Source organism: Scophthalmus maximus, chromosome 22 (assembly GCF_022379125.1).
Source record: "Scophthalmus maximus strain ysfricsl-2021 chromosome 22, ASM2237912v1, whole genome shotgun sequence".
Classification (NCBI taxonomy): domain Eukaryota; kingdom Metazoa; phylum Chordata; class Actinopteri; order Pleuronectiformes; family Scophthalmidae; genus Scophthalmus; species Scophthalmus maximus.
In genome coordinates this window covers 10,814,426-10,836,351 of record NC_061536.1, presented here as the reverse complement: position 1 = coordinate 10,836,351, position 21,926 = coordinate 10,814,426, and the positions used below count along the sequence as shown (strand labels likewise).

General features: G+C 48.7%; 1 protein-coding gene across 1 annotated transcript in view; it reads right to left on the bottom strand.

Annotated features, from left to right (window-relative positions):
• The window catches only part of sdc2 (syndecan 2), a 38,783-nt gene extending 18,522 nt beyond the window's left edge, over positions 1 to 20,261 (bottom strand). Inside the window, exon 1 of the mRNA XM_035620879.2 lies at positions 19,788 to 20,261. Within this exon, the coding sequence (XP_035476772.1) occupies positions 19,788 to 19,847 (60 nt within the window). The 5' untranslated portion in view covers positions 19,848 to 20,261. The remainder of the gene's footprint in view (positions 1 to 19,787) is intronic.
• Between the last annotated feature and the right edge of the window lie 1,665 nt (positions 20,262 to 21,926).

Sequence of the window (21,926 nt, the reverse complement as noted above, 5' to 3'; positions counted from 1 at the left end):
ATGCACGTGGCCCCAGAACTGAGGCTCTGCTGTGCTGTGGGAACAGCTGACGGACAGAAAGACTCTCATGGTTTAAAAGCTGGGAGAAGGAAGGGAAAACTTGCGGAGGGGAGCCAAGAGCATCAGTGAGGGGAGTGAAGGGGAGAAAACAGGTCTCTCTTTATCTCGTGTCCTTGGACACGGCCCTGCTTAGGGGAGGAGGAGACGAGGGGGGCGGATGGATGGATGGAAAACGCTCCAATGGTTATTCGCGGGGAGCTCGACACTACGCGGTAAACTGTGTCAACGGTGTTGGAATGACGCGTCGGGTTAGAATTTCATCACCGGGGGGATAATACGTATAGTTCCTATTAACAGTTTCCTGGAAAATGTTTACCAGGCGGCTGGCAGGAAAAGTTGGGAGCGACGTCTGGAAGCGGCTGTGGATGCACATCTTTTCCACACTGTTCATTCTGTAAAATGAAATCATAAAAAGCTGATACGTCTGCGGAAGGCTCATATAGTTACCATTTCAAATAGTAAAAACGGTAACCCACTCGGGCTCCGTGAAAGACACAGGGCTCTGGTAAGGGGGTTTGCTGGTCATATTTCATTATTTTTCCATATTCTAAAAGTCAAAAAAAAAAGAAGAAAAAAAACTGTCCATATCAAAGTTCACAGTGATTTTTGGTTTCGCAGACATACTGCGAAGACATTGCCTCTCATAAAATCAGGACATCGCACTGACTGACGGACCAATAGAACCATTTGCGCTACATATTCCGAGATAAATATATATACGCACTGCTGTTACTCAACGGCAGCAAAGACTGGAAAAAAAGAAGGTTTTACGGGGCGACCAGCTGCGATCTATCGCGCTGACGGTGAGACTGTTTAAATCTGTGCTGTGCACACACACACACACACACACACACACACACACACACACACGCGCACACACAATCACACACACACCTGTGTCACGGGCAAACACACTTTCAGTACAGTGCCTTGGGTACACACACACACACACACACACACACCTGTGTCACGGGCAAACACACACTTTCAGTACAGTGCCTTGGGTACACACACACACGCACACACACACACACACACATGCACACACCTCAGAGTAGGTAAACACACATGAACACGTGAGCTGCCACATGTTCACGATCACAACACACAAACTGTGCGGCTTTGGCCTGTGCAATGATCCATACTCGGTGCACAGTATACACGTACTGTACATGGCCGTCTATCTTTACACACACACGGGTCGTCAAGTGTGTCAGTCAGTGCTCTGGAAAGCGATGAATACCGTCTTTGAAGCCGCGGCAGGCCGACAATATCATGCACTCCTGTACTAACACAGGTGCTGCTGCTGCACTGAAATGAATATTTGAGTGCACGTGTAAATATTTGTAGATGCGCTGTATGAGAGTGTGTGTGTGTGTGTGTGTGTGTGTGTGTGTCTGAGCCCCCCGCGTGTCTTTCTATGCTTTTAGGGACACATTTTGGGTTTCAAAAGCAGGATACAAAAGTGAGGATACTGTGCTAAGACTTTGGTTTAAGGGGTTAAAGTTACAGTAGGTTGTAGTAAAAAAAAACCCTTCTCTTTCAGACGCGCCCCCAACCATTTCACTCGGGTCGAGATGGTTGAACCCGAGCGGGCGAAGCCACTTCGCGCTATTTGCGGCGGCTGGCGCAAAGTGATGCGAAATTTGCATCGACTTACGAAAGCAATCTCACCGCGCACAGAACATTCGCATCGTGTTCGGTGAATGCACACCTCACAACTCTATCCTGCACATTATATATATATATATATATATATATATATATATATATATATATATATATATATATACACCCACATACACAGTATTCAAGTATCATTATCACCTGAGGAGCACGTGGGTTCAGTCTGCAGCGCCGACAACAAAGCGCTCGCACACTCACTCCTGGAATGTTTCGCTCGAACCCTATCACTATAATTAGGCTTTGTGTACTGTGCTGTATGTGGATGCATTTGTCCAATGGTGTATTCGCATGCTTTGTACTCTGCTCTCTCTGTTCTCGCACTCAACAGTTGTTCAAAGTGCTTCACGCTGACAACGACCACTGCGGCAACGGTCTTTGTGCTCTTGTGCTCAAATCTGACGAGAAAAAAAAAAAAAAAAAGAGAGCGTGGCTCTTTACTTCAGACGTTTTGTCCTCAGTCTCCAATCAGCTCTCGGATCTCTGGCGTACACTTAATGTCTAGGATAAAGGGCGACCCGCTTTAAGTGTTTCGAACTCGGTACCCCTGATCTTTATGCACATATTTTCTGCGCTCGGAGGGGGCGTCGGTGTCATAAATCACCGATCATGTGCTCTCGACTTAGTGCTAAGCTAATCAACTCGTCTTATAACAATCGGCGAGCGGGGGTCAATTCAATTTCCGGTGTCAAACGCCAGCCAGAATGCAGAACAAATCTGGTCAATACGAGGCGGGCCCAATTAGTCAGTCGGTTGTCAGGGCGACGGGGGACGGGGACGGAGGGCTGAATGTACAGGGAACATTTTTCTTTTCTTTTACTTTTCAGTTCAATGACAGCGATACGCCGCGGTCGATGGATCGTCAGCGGTTTCTTCCGTCGGTGGCGCCCGCCCGCCGGCCACACAGCCCCTTACAGCGCTCCAGTGTCACAGCACACGTCTCTCGCACCTCCGACCGCCTGGCTTCCTCTCTCACCTTGTCAATGAGAGGGACTGGTTTCCATCAACTGGGTGTTCTAAAAACCCGCGGGGCGGACTTGTGGCTTTCGCCTCCACGCAAGGCAAGTGTCTGCGTCGTCCGTGCTCTCGTACTGTACGTCAGCGTGTGTGTGTGTGTGTGTGTGTGTGTGTGTGTTCATTTGATGGATTGACTATGAGTCCACACGACTCCGGATTTTTTTTACTAGGGGCCAAAAACTGGGAATTTTGGGAAAACGCCGCTCGCCTCGTTTTTAAATTTGAAAACTTTGTATGGGCGAGCAGAAGCTCCTTATTGGCGTCGTCTGCTTCCTTCCGTGCGTGCCGATGGTACGAGAAGGGTCATGTGATCTACGTTTACAGGCGCCTGAGTACATAGGTCAGGACATAGATCGTCTTAGTTTTAAAATGGAATACGTAGCGGTGTGGATGTAGCCCCGATGTGGTTTTATCCATCTGCTTGGAAAATGTAATATTTCATGAATAAATGACTGCAATATCCCCAAAAAAAGAAAAAAAAGAGAGTATGCCTTGCAGGAGTGGAAACCCAGATAACCAAGAGTTTATAATCAAACACACCACATGTTCATGTTCCTGCTAATACATGTGGCCGTCTACGCGCTTATCATTGTGCAGAGGGGAAGGAAAAAAAGACGATGATGATGTGCCACATTCCTCAATCCAGGACGCCAATCTCTCACCGCCGCCAGCTCGGCCTTTATCACCTGAGATGAAGGGCAGAGGGGAACGAGGGAGAGAGAGAGAGAGGGACAGATGGGGCAGGGGCATGAGGGGGGGAGGCGGGCGAGGGCGTGCGAGAGGGGGGGTGTTGGAGAACGATTTTGCCGCTTTGTAGGCTGATCTGGTTCAATCCTTGGTGGTGCAGCGATTGAATTCCCCATCCAAGCCCTTTTCCTTAAGAGGATTTGAGGAAAACCCGTAATGGGATGATGGGGAGCGATAGAGGAGGGACAGGCATGGGCGCGGGACGGAAGGAAAGAGGAGGGTTGGGGACACTGCTGAAAAATAAATAAGATCCAGGTCCGAGTCATCATAAAAAAATTAAAGAAAAAGGTCTTAATCCATCTCTCCGTGCTGGGGATGGTGCGTTCGCCATTCAAAGACAGGGAAGGAAGCGCAAAGACGGTGAGCAAGGTTGACGAAGTGAGTCGCACGCGTTACAACGGTCAGCAGAAGAAGAAGGGACGTGAAGGAGCGATGGAGACGGCGATGATTAGAGAAGAGACGGGGAGATGACGGGAGAGGAGCGGCAGGTGGTGACCTCTGATCCCATTATCCAGGGCTAATCCTGACCAGCAGTGAGCGTGCCTGTATGTGGACCGACATGCGTGTGTGTGTGTGTGTGTGTGTGTGTGTGATGTTGGCATGACACTCGCTGACGCATCAATCAACCCGTGGCCAGATTTGCGGAAGAAAAATTGAGAGCGAGATGAGGTCAACGTTTCACTACACTGCAGGAAGCGATGAACCAGACATTTGGAAAATCACAAATATGTGATCGCATGCCAGTGAAGAACAATGTGGTGGGGCTCCGCGGCGAATTGGCCGCTCAGTCCGACCGCCACTCGGCCCGATGTGTGGACGAGCGTCTTCGTTTTGGCCGCCTGCCTCCCCGAGCCCTCGCTCCCATCTGGCCGACGTCTGGCGAAAAGACGGCGTTCGCCCTCGTCGTTTCAAACTAACGCGACCTCAGGTGCAAACTTTGGCGAAACGGCAGGTACAGTAAGAGCCGGGTCGTCGGGGAGAGAGTCTGCCGCCGAGAGCGGGGGAGGGAGAGGGAGAGAGAGAGAGAGAGAGAGAGAGAGAGTTTGGCAGGCAGCTCCCCTGAGAGCCGTCACCCCGCAGCACAGTATGCACCAGGGTTTTATTAATAGTCAACTATAGCCAGTGAGTCTGGGTCGCCATGTGGTTGTACACACACACACACACACACACACACACACACACACACACACACACACACACACACATACACACACATACACACACATACACACGTACACACACATACACACACATACACACACACCCACACACCCACACACCCACATACACCCACACACCCACATACACACACACACACACACACACACGCACACATGCACACGCACACGCTGAAGAAAGCGTAGCGGATAATCTGAAATTGCATTTTTTTTCTTTTTAAATCGCACAATCACTCGATTACAGACGGGAAAATACAGTTTCATAAAGTGACAGCGAAGCACACAGAAACTCCAAGATCGAGTTAGTTTGAATCTAAGCGCGACAAAGTTACAGCAGCGTGTGTGTGTTTGTGTGTGTGTGTGTGTGCGTGTGTGTGTGTGTGCGTGTGTGCGTGTGTGCGTGTGTGTGTTTGTGTGTGTGTGTGTGTGCGTGTGTGTGTGTGTGCGTGTGTGCGTGTGTGCGTGTGTGTGTGTGTGTGTGTGCGTGTGTGCGTGCGTGTGTTATCGCTGTAGCGGTTCCAATGAGAATCGGTGCACTGTTGTGTTTGAAGAGGATTTTCTCCTTTGGCTCTAATCCAGTCTGGGCGTCCGTGTCACATGATGATGATGATGATGATGATGATGATGATGTCGTACGGGTGGATGAACGCTGCAGATGTAGATGTGCGCGGTCATTACTGTTCTGAGCCTCGTGTCTGTCCAAAGACACTGTAATCCTCCTTTGTTCAAACCAGAGGCAATATAACTGACAACTGACTTACACGAAACGTCATCACAAACATTTTTTAAAAAACCCGACGGTGTCAAAGAACTATGGCTCATCCTGCGTCTAGACTGTGGAGGGTGTTAGAAGAAACAGGCTTTGAGCGGTGGTGTAATGTCTTCACGAGCGTTGAGTCGTGTTATGGCGCCGAGACGGTTTTCATATATCCTTGACAATCATGACACAACGGGCGAAACCTGGAGGTATAAAGTTCTCAGTCCATGGTCTGTGTGGAGGAAAGGTTGTCCGTCTCAAAAAAAGAAAAAAAAGAACATGCAGGTGCCCGGTCATCCCTTCCGTCCATGCTGGACATGTATTCATTCATAACTCCCTTCCGAATGCGCTTTCCGTGAAAGTGACGGGGGAGGGAAAAAAAATCCACAGTCAATACGGGGCAGGAGGCAAACCGGTCGATCGACTCAAATGAGGAGCTTCCAAGTTAGTTGCGTGTTCGTTACATGTTCCTACACTTACACTTTGTATGTGAGAACTCGAATGTCCCCCAGATCTCCCCTCCGGACATTGTCCTGAACTGTGTGAGCCCATTCCCCATATGTGAACGGCAAGCTCCAGGGGAAACGTCCGGACATAATTCTGCAGATACGTTTTCCAGAGATCGTCATATTATCCTCATATTAGCTTCAGATCAACTTTGCCGTGTGCTCACGCACAGATCGAACCGCCGTCGCCGAACAGATTTTTTTTTTTTAAAGATCTAATGATAACAGGAGAAATGAGTACAGCAGGCAAAAAAACTGCTGCGGTGTTAATTTGGGCTCCTGACTATAGAGACGGGGGGAAAAAAAATTAAAAATGAACGAGGAGAGGAGACGAGATTGAAAAAGATGTGGGGGAATTCGAGTCGGCGATCGGCGGGCTCCGGCACACCAACCGCGACTGGATCCGACGTGGGCAAAGCGTGACTCACGTAATTGCACATTGACGACACTAATTGTGGGCGAAGAGCCGAGTTGTGTGCCAGACTCGGCGCCGGGTCCACAACCACGCAGGGGTTTTTTGTTTTTGTTTTAATCTCTGGTCTGCATCAGCACTAAAACTTTGAGGCAACATATCACAGGCAAAGGAATTAAGTCCTTTTTCCGCAGCATTATCACTCAAGTGTCTGATTCCTGTAATGTGAGGCCCACCAACACAGAACTCAGGAGCCACAGACACTGAGGTCGAGTATTGGTAATTATTGGTAACAGTCGCTGACGCTTCATTTGTGGCTAAAGCCAGTGGTTGTTTATCCTGACGTTCCTGCTGAGCGCATGAAGCCGCAGCCTCAGTGTTCCGCGGCCACACCGTTACCTGTGTGGGCAAACTGTGACAGGGGGTCACCCGAGGTCAAGTTAGCACGTGCTGAGGATTAGCCCGCTGCGGGCAAAACAAAACAACAAATTATTAAAGCTACAGTGTGTAACATTTAGAAGAACTTATTCACAGAAATTGAATGTATTGTCCATAACTGTGTGTTCATATATGTATATGTATAATCACGCGCAACGAAGCACCGATGGGTTCTTTCGTCAACTGTGAACGAGTTAAATACAGTTACATGAGGTGGACCCGACCTCCGTGTGAGTCGCCATGGTTGCGACGTCGTGTCGAATGCGCTTGTTGCACAAAACGGTCCAGAATACGGAATCTTCAGCGCTTGCCGGAAGCCGGAAATGGAATCAGCGGTGCGTCCCGCCATAAAGTGTCCCCGGTCGGGTGCTCAGCTGGTTGCGGTTTTTCAACTTCACCACCAGATGCCGCCAGAAAAAATTACAAAAAAATGACACACTGCGGCTTTAAGAAAAATAAAATCATGCTGGTTGCGGCCCACATTGCAGTCGGCTGCATTGATTTTTTGAATCTAAAAGAATAAGCAAATATATACTATAACTCTTACGGTTCTAGATCTAGGAAAAACCCAAGCGCTTCCCTTTTAGTTCATAAAAACCCGCCACTGGGGAAAAAATAACACATGTGATGTTTCCAGCCCGCCTTGGGGATCAAACAAAGACTGAGCCCTGGGTAATGTGCATCTGTGTGCTGCCTGTGATGGTGATGTTTGACAGAAGCGCCGCCGCCGCCGCCGCCGACGCTCCGTCCGCTGCGTTCCGGTTTTCAGAAAAACACAAAGTGCTGCACACAACAAAAGAAAAACGCTTCCATGTTTCACACATGCAAGCCAGCTGCTCGACGCACTCCTCTCATCAGCAACAAAATAATCTCGTCCTTGCTTTCTCGGGAATATTTTTTTCTCTCTTTCTTTCTTTTTTTTTCCTGCGTAAATAATTGAATTCTGGAAAAGCCCAAATAAGGCCGCTACTTCTGCCGCTGCATTCTCGATCTTTGATGACTTTGCGGAGGAGCGAGCCAGGCCTCCGACGGGAGCGGCAGTTCGTCAAGACGGAGAGCCCAATTCCGCCCGAGAGAACACACAATTAGCGGGACGCCAATCTTTCACAGGAGAGAGAGAGAGAGCTGCGCTTTTTTCTAGTTTGGACGCAGGACAGCGATCGCTGACAAAACTCCTGCAGCTAAAAATGGCTTTTGAATATGCGTCTGCCCAACCTCTGCTCCCAGGCTCGGCCTTCCCCCGTGCTGTAATTCTGCAAGAATGCTGCGGTTTCTTTCTGAACACTGCAGTCTGGCTTTTCCTGAAAAAAAAGAAAGAAAAAGGTCTTGAAACAACACCGGAGGCCGGCCAACCGGCGCTCCGGGTTTCTTTTTATATTTTCTCCTAATTCACCACCTCCTTCGCTGACGGGGTCGGGGACGGCGAGGTCTCGGCAGAGGCACCGCGAGCGGCCGTGAGGGGGGAAATGAAAAAGAAGATCATGTTTAAAAAAAAAGGCCTCCGAAAACAGAAACGCTGCTTTCAAGACACGAGCGCGGACAAGCGATTCTGTCGCGTACGAGTTTCGACGCCGTCTCTCCTGCGAGGACCGTCGGTTGCACGACGGTGCATGTTAGTGTAGCGGGTGCACGGATAAGGGCAGAGAGAAAGAATACTGCTCTACAAAACATGTAAGGTGTAGGACTTCAAGTATTTTCTCATTCGTTTTCCAGATTTATTTTTTGTGAGAACTCAAGAGCAAACCAGAACTTTCTGGTAAATGATTCAAGAGAGTCAATAATTCAAGAGAGATGTTCACACATCCAACATGTCTGGAAAATTGTGTCTGGAACATTTTTTCCAGAGTTTGCCGTTCATATGTGGAATAACGCAGGAGGAGATTGGACAAGTCCGATGCGTTCACTTACAGCAGGAACATTTCCGGAAAACATGTTCCTGCTTCATTCTCTCACTGTGGGGGCTGGCAGGAAAAGTTCTGGACAAGGTCCGGACTCCGGCTCACGTCTGAACGCAGCTTAGCAGAGACGAAACAAACAAACTCCCATCGAGGAAATCGGCAAAGGTCAACGGCTGATCTCTGCAAACCACACACAGGCGTGCTCGCGAAAGCCCCGAGGCCGCGGGTCGTGGCCCCGCCGCACTGAAGAGGAGAGACGCAGTCAGAAAGAAAAAGAAAAAGAAAACAACAAAAAAAAAACCCCAACCCGCCACCAGTGCAACGTGTTCCCAGCAGCTTCTGCGCCGCAGGTCTCAGCAGAGACGCGTCGCGAGGCGTCCTGCGGTTTCGCGACATCACACGTAGCGGGAGTGAGACCACACCGAACACAAGCAGAGGGGGGGGGAACGGGCGAGGCGATCGTCTTCAAAAGAACATCTTCAAGAGACCCTCCAGGGCCGCCCACACGCGGCACATGTGTTGAGGTCGGGGGGGGGGGGGGGCCATTAGATGCACACTGTAAAAAGTGGCACGCCGCAGCGAGTCGCCGGCGCAGGACAGAGTCGAAGTGGCTGTCGCCATCGATGCGGGACGGATAAGAGCAGCGTGCTGCTCTCGTCGCGAGAGGAAAGTATTGCGACGGGACCTCTTTTTTTCACACAAACAGAATATTATAAATTTATTATTCAACATTTCAAAAGAGTGCAAGTCGTATGAGAAGAGATAAAAAAAAAAAAAAAGGCAATAATCCAACTGCTGCAGACGGCGGCTGAGACATTCAGAGGTTGTTGTTTTTTTGCGACGCACTAGCGCTGTTGACTTTTCCTGTCTGGTAAACATCCATGTCTCTTCCACTTTGCCCCCCCCCAGTTTTGTCAAAGCTTTTCCAAAGATAGCCGAGATATATTCTCATCACACCTCGTGGAAACACAGACGCTGCATTTGAACATCGGTCATGTTTCAAGCGGAAATGCCCCAAAAACATAATTTAGTTCCAGCTGCAGGAATGAATCGAATAATAATCTGTTGCATCCCTGATATTATATGTTATACTTTTACTTTGAAGAAAAAGGGCTGTTGTGAACGCGTCTGACCCGGACAATCAATACTAGAATTCTGAATGATCCAAGTTTACATTTGTATCTCGCAGTATTCCCCTTCGGTTGAACAGTGTAAGAGAGGGTAAGAACCGGTGTGGGAGACAATCGCTCAGAGTCACCGAAAGAAGTTGTGAGGCTCTTGAGGTTTTTTTAAGCTGCTTAAAGCTTCTGTAGATCCCTAATTCTCTTTACATCCACTCTTTTAAGTCTTTGTGCTGAATCTGAAGGAAAAAAAAAAACCCTACGGAGACGGTGTAAGAGCGCTCCAGAGGGGACAGAGGGGACGTCCTGCTGAGTCCGGGGGGGGGGGGCGTGGCCATGCAGCCATTCCATCCGGCCGCCACGCCGGACACTCGATTAAACAAATTATCATTATGGAAGTAATCAAGATTTGCAATACCCCCCCCCCCCCGCCCGCCTCCCATTACCCCGTGAAAACCGGTTGGACCAAACGCTTTTGGATACGACACGGATTAAGCGGGGAAGCGGTGACCTTGCGGCTGGCGTCGCCGTCGCAAGGGGGCTTATTTTCGTTGGGGAGCAGGGAGCTGGGAGCAAGACAGGGAGCGAGGCCGACGATGAAAAGGTGTCGGCGAAGGACAGCGTATGGAGCGGGTCCTCAACCGTTTTTTTTTATGCGGAAGTAATAATGTGCTTAGAATTTGTGGGGGATATATGAAAATCCTAAGGTCCCCACGAGCCTGCAACCTCAAAGAGGTCAACCACGCAGAAGTAGATTTCCAGTAAAGGGGTCAAAAGGTCGCCCGCCGGTACCTCGCTGATGAGCGCGTCGGCTGTTAGTTGCATTTTAAAATCAAAACGGAAATCAACACGGTCGCAGAGCTCGTCCAAAGCCTTTCTCCCTGGGCCGGATCATAATAAACCCGATCCCTCGGCGTATAACGCAGGACCGGCTGCATGCTGGCTTGAGAGGGGTTTACGGCCGGGTGTCGAGGACACAGATGGCTGTTAACAGAATGCATTAGTACAGATTAACTCGCCTGGTGGAATCGCCTCTTTAGTTCCCTCTGATCGTGTGAGCAGCCAGAAGATGGCATGATTAGATGTGAGCCAAAGTTTTTCTTTTTTTTTAATTTATTTTTTAAATATGTGCGTCTGTAATGATAACATTTTGAAGATTACACGCAATTAAAAAAAAATATCATTTCATGTGGCTCATCCACTGGATTAACGAGCAGCAGTCGAGATGTTGATTAGGATCTTGGGGATTAGGGCAGAAGACGTTCCTGTATCGCACACCGTCGCCGAGGCGACGAGGACTGGAACCTATTGATCAAGAGAAGAAAAGACGAAACAAAAAACACATCTGAAGGTTTCATCTCACGCAGAGTGAAGATTTATCTGATGTGATGGTAAACGGAATATTTGATGGGTTTTGGACTCGCGACTTTTTCGAAGGCGTCTGTTTGCACCGTGGGAAATTTGTGATGGGCTTTTGGATTGGAATTTCATTTTTTTAAAAAGGAAAAAGACATTCGTGTCTATGGTTCCCTGCACACGGTGGCGTTATCTTTCATCGCGCAGTTCAAATTCTCGAGCGCCCCAACAACAAATGTCCGTAGACGACCAGATGTCTGGTCACATGACCCGAGGAGAATTCAGAGACTTTATTAATAAAAAAATTTTAAAAAAACACACATGGCAGCAAATTGCCCCAAATTGTTGGGGGAATGTTTTTGCCGATACACATGGCGCCTTGTAGCGTCCGGCAATTCTTCTTGTATCGCGCGTGCTTCAATGCGTACATACGGAAAAAATCAAACTGTAGCCGGCGGCCGGAGGAGAACCAGCGTCGAGGCTGCAGAGATTAATGCTCCGTTCGCAGGAGGAGCCGTGTTCGCGGGTGTTACTTTTTCCACGGCGTTTTAGAAAAAGAAAAAGAAAAGAAGAAGAAGAAAAGATTTATGTCCCTAAAACTCACAGCTGTTTTGTTTTGTTATTTCCGGATTACAGACTATAGATTAGCTTCAGACTCGGTGTGAGGAGGCCCCGTCGGCGTGGTCCTCTGTCGCCAATGAAAGTCGACTCCAAGGTTTTTTTTTTTGTATTTGTGCCCCTGTTTTCTTCCCCCCCCCCCCCCCCCCCACATCATGAGCTCATTCGGTCTCACAGAGTGAGTCACCGTCTGGCCCGGTTTGATGATGTGGTCAGAGGTTTCGACTTTCAACCAGTGGACGTCCGCAGCGCACCGGAACATCTGGACGCGGATCCGGGGGGGGGGGGTGGTGGGGGGTTCTCGATGCGCGGCGGCGGCGCCTCCTCCGGAACCAAAAATAGAGGCAATGAGACGAAACCTCAGCAGAGTCAGCAGTCACCGCCGTGGAAATTAAACTAGGATATGGAGATTTTTCTTTTTTTTTTAAAATGACGGTTGTTCTTTCTGCCGAGGAGAGGGAAAACGGAGATCTGGAGATGGACGCACATTTGTGTTTTTTTCCATGCACGGAAAGAACTGGAGCTTATTATTAAGCTCGCGAGGAAATTGTTCCGACGACTGCCGGGAGTACTCCGAGACGAGCGGAGACCCGGCAGGAGAACGCTGTTTTAAAAAAACAACCCCGCAAACGAGCATTTCAGCTGCGTGTCAGAGATCGTCTCAAATCGCGCGTTCGCGGGAACAGGGAGGCGGATTGTCTACTCTGCTCCGACTGCTTGTCCGCCATGAACGCATGCACATTTGCGGCAGCGGCAAACTCCGGGCGAGATGGCCGAAACCCCGATTGGTTGCGAGCAGCTCAACTGTCCCCGTTTCTGCTCATCCAGACTCGGAATGCAGCCGCAGCGTTTCAAACTGAAGCTGGGATCCAGCAGCGTATATAAAACGTGTAGTCGTGTGGACGAAGCCACAAGTCGCATCTTGTCACTGACATGAGATGAGCTCACGCAGCAGCACGCGTTCACAGGAAGAAGAACAAGTGCAATGAGCCAAGCGGGGAGTTCAATAGAAAGCGTCCCTCGTCCCCACTCTCCCTCCTCTCTTCACTTGAGCTCATTTTTTTTTTACTTTAGGATGAGGGAAATAATGGAAACAACAGACATTAGAAGTACACTCCCTCCGCTCGCAGGGCCCCGGCGGTGCAGATATCAATTTGGCGCCTTTGGAGACGATTAAAGCAGCGCTCGTAAACATGAGCGAGCGCAGATGTGTTGAATGGGCCTTGCCCCTTTTCCACAGCAATCTTGGGAGTTGGATGGAGAGAAAAAAAACACACACACACACACACACAAAACTAGCTGACATCATGGCTTCGAATATCCGGCGATTTTTTTTTTCTGGGATCCGCATACAGATGGAACAGATTTTTATCGCCGGCGTCAACTGTCCATTCGGCGGAACAAAGTCGACCAGGACGGTTTCACAAGCTGCATTTTTATTTCACTTCATCCTTTAATGGGCACGGCAACAAAACCTGAACTGCCCACATTCTACGCGTATATGACATTTAATACGGCCATAAAGGAACCAACTTCATCTTGGGTTGGAGCTAAAGGGGCCGAAGAGTCTCGGGTCGGAATGTCAGCAGCAACGCAGATGCATCCACTCCCCCGAATACTATAGATTGCACTGAACAGTAATACAGTGTTTGCTATTGCAAAAACATATGATAATCACAGTAAAGGAACACCTCAAGACTGGAAAACCTCCGCCAGCCAATCAAGCTGCAGGACATGTGGGCGACAAAGTCCCCTTCTCTTTCCTGAGTTATGGCGGTTTTTCCCAAACAAAATGATGTCACAGCGCAGTTGACCTTTGACCTTTTGGACATAAAGTGTCGTCATTTTATCATATTAGTCATTTGTCACAATCTGCACATCAGCTCTTGAGTTATGGCCAATTATGTGTTGTTGTTTTTTGGGGTTTTATTATTTTTATTTACATTTTTTTTTATTCATTTGTGCATCACCAAGCGTGTTCACATCATGTGGCCCTTCCTGCTCGCGAGTTACGACATTGGAAAGTTGACCTTTCACCACCAACTACGTTTCTGCCAATTTTTTTAAGAAATTCCATGCACGGCATCTTTCAGGAAGCCGTTCCTCCCAAATTCTAATATTGGTTTCATTTGAATCGTATTAAGATCTTTATCCTGTTTCCATGTCCCTGCTCCAGACTTAGGTTTTTGTTTTTTTACAATAAACGCTCTGGAATAGAAACCGCGGTTCACCAGAGCGGTTACAGGGTTACGACCTGCGCAATAACAACGTTAGAGAGTCATCTTGAGATTTCCGTAGAGGATATTTCCCCCGGAAATTCAGCTGTTTGTAATCGCAAACACAATCAAATAACCAACGTAAGATTCGTTTTTTTAAGATTTAATGTGGGAAAAAAAAGTGGCTCAGTCAGCTGGGTGACTACTTCAATAACCAATTACTACTGTTTTCTAATAGCTTTTGAAATTACTTCCAGCTTCCCATCTGCTGCCTTTCTTTGTCGACCATGATTGTAAAATGAACATATTTTGTTGTCCGTTTTTTTTTACTCACTGTTAACCAGCCATTTTAAAAACCTCTCATTAGAAAACTTCTCTCGAAGTTCCCACAGCTCTTACAAACTGTCCACTGAGCAGAGCCGCGCAGTGGTCGCACACCAAATACCATCGTGTTGGCCACATGGGCCGGTCTCCGTCACTCCGCCCCCCTGCCGAGTCAGACACTCTTCACACCTCGCACACACACAGCTCCTGCCTGGCCTGGGAAAACCTGAATACCAAAAGGCGTTCACACACCCCCGACGCCCCCCCCCCCCCCCCTCTCTCCCACTCCTCTCATTTATTTCCCTTCACCCCCCTCTTCTTTTCCTCTGAACCTGGAAGGCAGTAGAGAAATAGAAAGAAAGAGCGAAAGAGAAGGAAAGGAAGAAAACAGACGTCCTGACACGGGGTTTTCCCCATTTCTCCTGCATCTTAACCCCCCCCCCCCCCCGCCCACCACAGTGCTGCCAAGGAAGTTTCCATTTGCCAGGCTAATTAAATAGAAAGAAATAGCCGGAATAAAGAGGGTGGGAACAGGAGGAAGCGGGGAGAAACAAGACTAATGGCACCGGGTCTAAATGTTTTCATCCCGACTGCCACATGCACACATGCAGCTCGGTGCCGTCTGCCTCCGATAAGTCCGCTGGTCCACGGCGGCTGTGGCCAGAGGCACAAACCAGCGCTGCCGTCGCGGCAGCCGCATCTCCCTGATGGGTTTTCCCTATGCCTCCTTGGCTGGGTCCACACACACACACACACACACATACACACACACACACACAGCCGTATAAAAAATTGTGCATAAACAGTACACAAAAGCAGCACACAGAAACACATGCACCGTCAACAGAGTTGAGACTGTTTGTGAGTCTTCGCTAGTATGCACAGGCCGCCGCCAAACTACGAGCCCCGTCCAACTCGTCGACAAGAGAGAGAGAGAGTAGGAGGAGGAAGAGGAGGAGGAAGAGGAGGAGGAAGAGGAGGAAGGGGGGGGGAGGGGGGGCGTCTTAGAACACACACATGCGTCCGGCAGATGTTAGAAAAAGTCAGTGCGAGCGCTCACATGTTAAGGGAAGTGGAAGAAGAAGGAGAAGAAGAAGGAGAAGAAGAAGAAGAAGAAGAAGAAGAAGAAAAAAGAAAATGGGAAAAGATATTCTTTTCCCTTCGTTCCTTCCAGCTGCCGGAGAGAGGAAATATTGTGCCACCGTTTCCTCGGGCCCCATCCAAGGCGCCGCGGTAACGACGGGCTGGCAAAGGGATGTGGCAATGGAGGGGGGAGCGATGCAGGAAAAAGCCGACGGGGGGGGGGGGGGGGTAGAGTGGTTGCAGGTCGAGCTTTCAGTGGTCCAGCAGCGAACCGGCCCCCCCTGCCTTCTGTGGAGTCCATTAGCGATTGCATAATGCCAGGCAGACGGGCCGACAGAGTGAATCCCCCCGCCCCCCCCCCCCCCCCCCCCCCCCCCCCCCCCCCCCCCCCTCCCACCCGTCCCACCCCCCGGAAGGGCCGAAGTGAGGAGAGGAGTTGCTCTGCGGAGGAAGAAACTCCTCTTTCCCCTCCAATGTGTGTCAGTGGCAGATTTCGGTCGTGTCGTCAGTTTGACGAACTCTAGGTTCATGTAAAAAAAATAAATAAAAGAGCATCATTAAATGTGGAGCAGGCTCTCTGGCTCCTCTTCTTCGACATCCTTTCTTTCTTATTTCACGCTTTTGTCATTTTCTGTATCCTTGCGTGTTATTCCTTGCTCGCCCGCCCGCTTTCATAATCTCTCTCCTCATGAATAAAAGAACGACGTAAAAAAGGGTCCGACCGCCACTGATGGGCATTTCACTTGATCGCCGCGAAGTGGATTGTGGAGACAAAGCGCTCGAGATGGGAAGGGTAGCGCTTTTTAATCGCGGGAGAAGGCAATGAACATCCGGAATGTACGCGCGTCGTTTCGGAAAAAAACCCCTGTGCTATTTCGCGACGGAAATAGGTAAAAGTGTTTCATTCGGTTCAAAAGCCTTGGAGAGGGGTGTCGGGGAGGATTTAGAGGGAGAAAAAACAAAAAGCATCAAGAGCAGCGGAAAATAACATGCTTTCAGGATTCATAAGAACCTTCATATCAATCCACCCGAAGGGAAATGGTAGCGTTGGCTTATTTGTTCTTATTGCTGCATCCGAGAATGAAAGAGGACGTGCGCCGATGTGTGTGTGTGTGTGTGTGTGTGTGTGTGTGTGTGCGCTGTTCATTTCACTGCCACAGAATCAGCAGACGCAAAAAACTCGCACGCAAATCGGAAAAACTGAAACTCAAACACAAGCTGCGGGGCCGAGATGATGACATCCACGTCACTACGCGCTATAAGTAGGCAAAGCAGTCCATCTGCTTCCTGTCCACAGCGGCGCGCGCGTGCCCGAGCGTACGTGAATGGTCACGTGACGTTACGGAGGTTTTGACACAGAGCTTAAACACTTGACTGGACGAAGACGTTTTAAAATGAGAACACAGGAAGATGGATGAAGCCCTGGATAATAAATCCCTCACAACACAGAGCCTGCATCTTAACCCCCCCCACCCCCCCCCAACCCCAAACTCGAAAAGCCATCAAGGGCTTGAAGTCTTGTATTTGTTGCTTTGGCCTTTCCACCCCTTGGAATTGAATCAGGGTTCTTCTCTGGCCTTTTCTTTTTAAAACCAAATGACGGCAGTTCATCACGTTGATCTGACCTCACTTGCCCTTCCGAGGAGAGACGAAGACCCTGCCATCACCCTGCATCCTCATCCTCCTGAACGGGGGTCATGGGGTCAGTCCAATACAAATGCCGGGGAGAAAAAAAACAAAACATATATACACATATGTGGAATCTTCAGAAAAAAAAAATCCCTTGAACTTGGACATTCCATGCAATTTCTAGTCCCGTCTCCTCTCCATCGTCCCACTTCGCTCCCCCTAACCCTGTTCCATCACGCTCCAGTTTGCTTCCTCAGGCATCTGAGAGTCCACCCCCCTCCTCCCCTCTGAAGTGACGACTCCTTTGAGTCCGGCATCGGAGAAGCGAGACAGCGCGAAGAGCCCTCCTGTAAATCACCAGACGTGAAGAGGGAGGTGAGCGACACCCTCGCTTCCCTCGGAAACATGACGCAAATTACAGGCCTCCGACATCTGGTGAGCGCCGTGTACCGAAACACGGTGGGGGGGCTGAACATATATATACGTATATATAAAAATATATGTATATATATATATATATATATATATATATATATATATATATTTATACTGTACTCGGAAAGCAGAGGAGTGGAAAACATTAGCGTCTGAGAGAAAGAGCTGCGGACGGTCACAGCCCCGGTGTTCACGACCTGGCGGAGCTCATCCAATAACAAGAGATACGATCACGGCACAACAGCATGGGTCCGGCAGCATGACAATATCACTCCACAGAGGTTTTTCTAAGTAAAAAAAAAGGGGCATGAATGGTGCCTAGACAAATCTAGACAGATCGTATAGGACTGTGGGAGAATCAGTTCTCTGGCTCAGTCGAAGGAAATCATTTTCAGAAGCTGCGATGTGACGGGGTAATTAAAACCCCGGACAGATGTGCCCCGAAGCAGGTTATCAGACACTTGTCAACACCAGCGCAACTATTGGGAATCAATGGCACGTGTCAATTTCCACCGAGGTCTTCGTGGGACACAGATATACGGGGGACGGGGGACGGGGGACGGGGTATCGATGAGGATAAAGTGTGTGTGTGTTACACACACACTTTGTACAGTCACCTAGATGATGATGATGATGATGATGATAATCAAGCATGCCCTCTGATGAGCATTCTCACGCCTGTCAAAAGTCAGGGGAAACCCTCCTTTAAGTGGCCATCAAAAATATCAGTGGCAACTGGCAGCCCACCGTGATCCCCCCCCCCCCCCCCCCCCCCCCCCCCCCCCCCCGCATGGCTGTGAACCGCCGTTTGAAAAGCCTTGAGATTAGCATTTTGGTCAGCGCCATGTTTGTTGTTGCGCCCACCTACACCTGTGACCGTGCACCGATTGGACGGACCAGCTGTCACATACCCAACGAACACCACGCTGCATTGAAGAAAAACTAGAGATTGAAACCGTGCACTCCTTCGGGGAAACGCTTACTGACTCTAGAAATCATTTTCTCGTAGAAGCGGACTTATTTTTGCAACCTGCGGAGTCGCCCTCTGCTGGTGATTCCAGAGAATACGACTTCGGACTACATTCATTTGTATACGCAATCTATGATTTTACCATAGTCCAACATGATATATTGGCTCACAGATGCTGCCTCTGTGAAAACTTACTTAGACAAAGTGCTCCGGTGATGGAGACCTCATGCAAAACAATGAGTCATTAAAACAAAAGTGTGTGAATCAGCTAATTGGACAAGCGGCTCGAACAGAGGAGGAGGCGACAAGTCACAGCCCACAGAGAAACAACAGGGGGGGGGGGGGGGGGGGGGGGGGACGATAATGACAAGAGGGAGGCACTGCACATGGAAGTGCCAAAAATCTGCCGTTCCAGCCAACAACCCCGGGGCAAGTTGCAGTGGCAACTAGACACTGGAACCTGAAACCAAATGGAAGGAAACAACATGCAGGGATGAGGCAGTAACACACAAGTATGGATTTTTTAAAATCGGGCTGCTGTTGGATGGGAGGATTGGGAATTCGATTTTTTTTTTTTGGAGGGGGTGGGTGGGGGGTGATGGTGCTCAGGGGAGCACCTATTCATTTCAAATGTCAAGGTCTTTGCACCAAAAAAAAAAAGAGAGAAGAAGGCAGACAAGACAAAGATGCATCCATCAGGCGAGCAGGACGTTTGCTCAGTGAATAAAATCTATGAAACAACAAATCACTGCGGCTGCTGCAATTCTCCCTGTAACAGTCTGAAGTTCACAGATCACATCCTTCATTTCAGATGTCACACACACACACACATACACACACACACACTCTCAGCTTTTCAGCAACAGAAACAATCAGGTGAAGTAAAACCTTGACTGTGCCTTTAAAAGTAAAAGTGCACAAAGAAGCAAAAATGAACACGACGCTGAACATGTATATGGGCAAATTTTGAGCGTGTCAGATGTATTTCATAAAGCGACTTCAAATGAGCAAAAAGGTAAATGTGTGTAAGTCGAAGTGAGAAGTGGCAACAACCAAAAAAAAAAGAAGATTTAACCTTTATTCCTTCACAGAGAGAACAGATTGGAGCAACGTGGATTTTTTTGTTATTGTTGCCCAGAATGGAGACATGAAAAATCTGCAAAAGAAATAATAAATACAGAAGCAGAAGCAGAGAGTGGTCGTTCTCCCACTCCGCTCCATATCACTGCTGTTAAGTCCCCCCCCCCCCACACACACACACACTCACACACACACACACACACTCTCACACACACACACACACACACACACACACACAGAGAGAGGGAGAGAAACTTACCCGTTCCCCGGAGAGCGCGGCGGTCAGGCCGAGGGTCAGAATTATCCAAACGTTCCTCATTATTCCTCTGGATTATTATATTTCGATGTTCAAGCGCGTTGTCACGGAGGCGATTCAGTGCCCCCTCTTCTCCTTCTCCTTCTCCTTCTCCTTCTTCTGTCGCTCTCCTCGCAGACCCTCGCTCCGAACTCCTGCCGCGTCTCGCTCGCGCAGCAGTGGGATCCCACCGGATACGTGTTGCGTTTTTTGGTTATTCCACCTCCCCCCCCCCCAACACACACACTCACTCACACACCTCACACCCGGCACTACTTCTCCTTCTCCTCTTCTTACGATTATAACTAATGGAATTATTATTATTCCTTTCTTTTTTTTTATTCTGTATAAATTTGACAGAACATAAGTGCGCGCGGCCAACGGCAGTTAGTCCTCCGCGTGCGTCCTGGTGCCAGTGAAATACGCACGAGACGCGCAGCCCCCTCTCTCTCTCTCTCTCTCTCTCTCTCTCTCTCTCTCTCTCTCCCTCCCCCCCCCCCCTCTCTCTCTCTCTCTCTCTCTCTCTCTCTCTCTCCCTCCCTCCCTCTCTCTCTCTCTCTCTTCTTCGCCTTCTAAGCTTCGAGTCACCGCGAGAACTTGCGGGGCGGATGGAGCCCAAAATAATTTGCGCAACAATTATATTATCGTTTTGTTCATCGGTCCTCGCGGCAATTGCTATTGATTATATTGTTTTGGTTTTGTTCCTTGAATCTGCCACACGGGGGATGTCGGTTTATTAAGAGACTGCACGAGAGAGGTGTGTGTGTGTGTGGGGGGGGGGATTATCTCCACCACGTCTCTATAATGATCGATAATTGCAGCACAATGATGATGATGATGATGATGATCAATCCAATTAAGTTCGAGCCGCTGATCAACTATAATCAGGCCCTTGTTGTGTTGGATGTCCCTGAACGCATCTGATTGGTCGCTCGTCATGCATGATGAACGCACACTTCTTGACGTATGACATTTATATGAAAACGCTGTACAGAGGAGAGAGGTGGAGTCTATTAACATGGGTTTCATGCAGGTTTGGACCCAGGGTTCAGCCATTTATGGACAAAGTCGCCCCCTGCTGGTAAAAAAAAAAGATTGCTTACCCACACACCCCCCAAAAAATCTTTATAATACTTCTTTATTTTAAATAGAATTAAAAGGTGTGCTTCAAAAAGCAAATGTGTGCCTGTAATCTATTTTTAGTTTTGAAAACATGCACTTTTATTTCATTTTACCTTGAAAACTGGTTTCCACTTTGTTGTGCATTCAGTCACACGTTCCCTTCTACCTTCGCCTTGCCTTTAGTCTCTGTGTAAGGGTTTCTACAACACACACACACACACACACACACACACACACACACACACACACACACACACACACTCATAGACGCTCCTTTTTGAATGATTCCATTAAAAGGAGACAATAACATAGAAAATAAATAAAAGAAATCCTCACTCTGTGTCAAACCACCGCCGGCTCCGTCTTCCACCCTGACGTCAAATTTCCAGATCACTGAAAATGCTTCAGAAAGGTGGAAAACAGCATTATTTTTTTCCTCGAACCTTTCTTTTTTAAGGGTTTTGTTTTTTTTTAGAAAACCACTAATCCCACCTGATAATAGTCTGCCCATTTGTGCACAGTACACCCTTCAACTCTCCCGATCACAAGCGACTGACGAGCACAATTCCTCAGGCACCGCCTCGGCCACATAAATCGCACGTGGCCTCTTCGACGGCTACAAGGTGACTCCCTTGAAACGCTCGTTTCACTCCAGACCAGAGAAAATGAGACGGAGGAGTGAAACGCAGACTGTAGCGTGAAGGTAAATGTGCATCAGGGGCTTAATATTGACAATATAATATTTGCATTTAACTGTATGCTGAGCTGAAACTCGATGTGGTTTAACAGCCAGTTAACATTTTTCATGTCGACTGCTGGAACTGTCATTGTGAAAATTAAAAATTGTGTTAGTTTGGACGAGTTACGATCAGGTGAAACACATTTTGGCCCATCACCATCCAACCAGAAGTGTTAGCCGTTGTGGAGTGGCACAAAAAGCGGTTTTCCGACATGAACTCCGGAAGATGCCCCGCCAGAAAT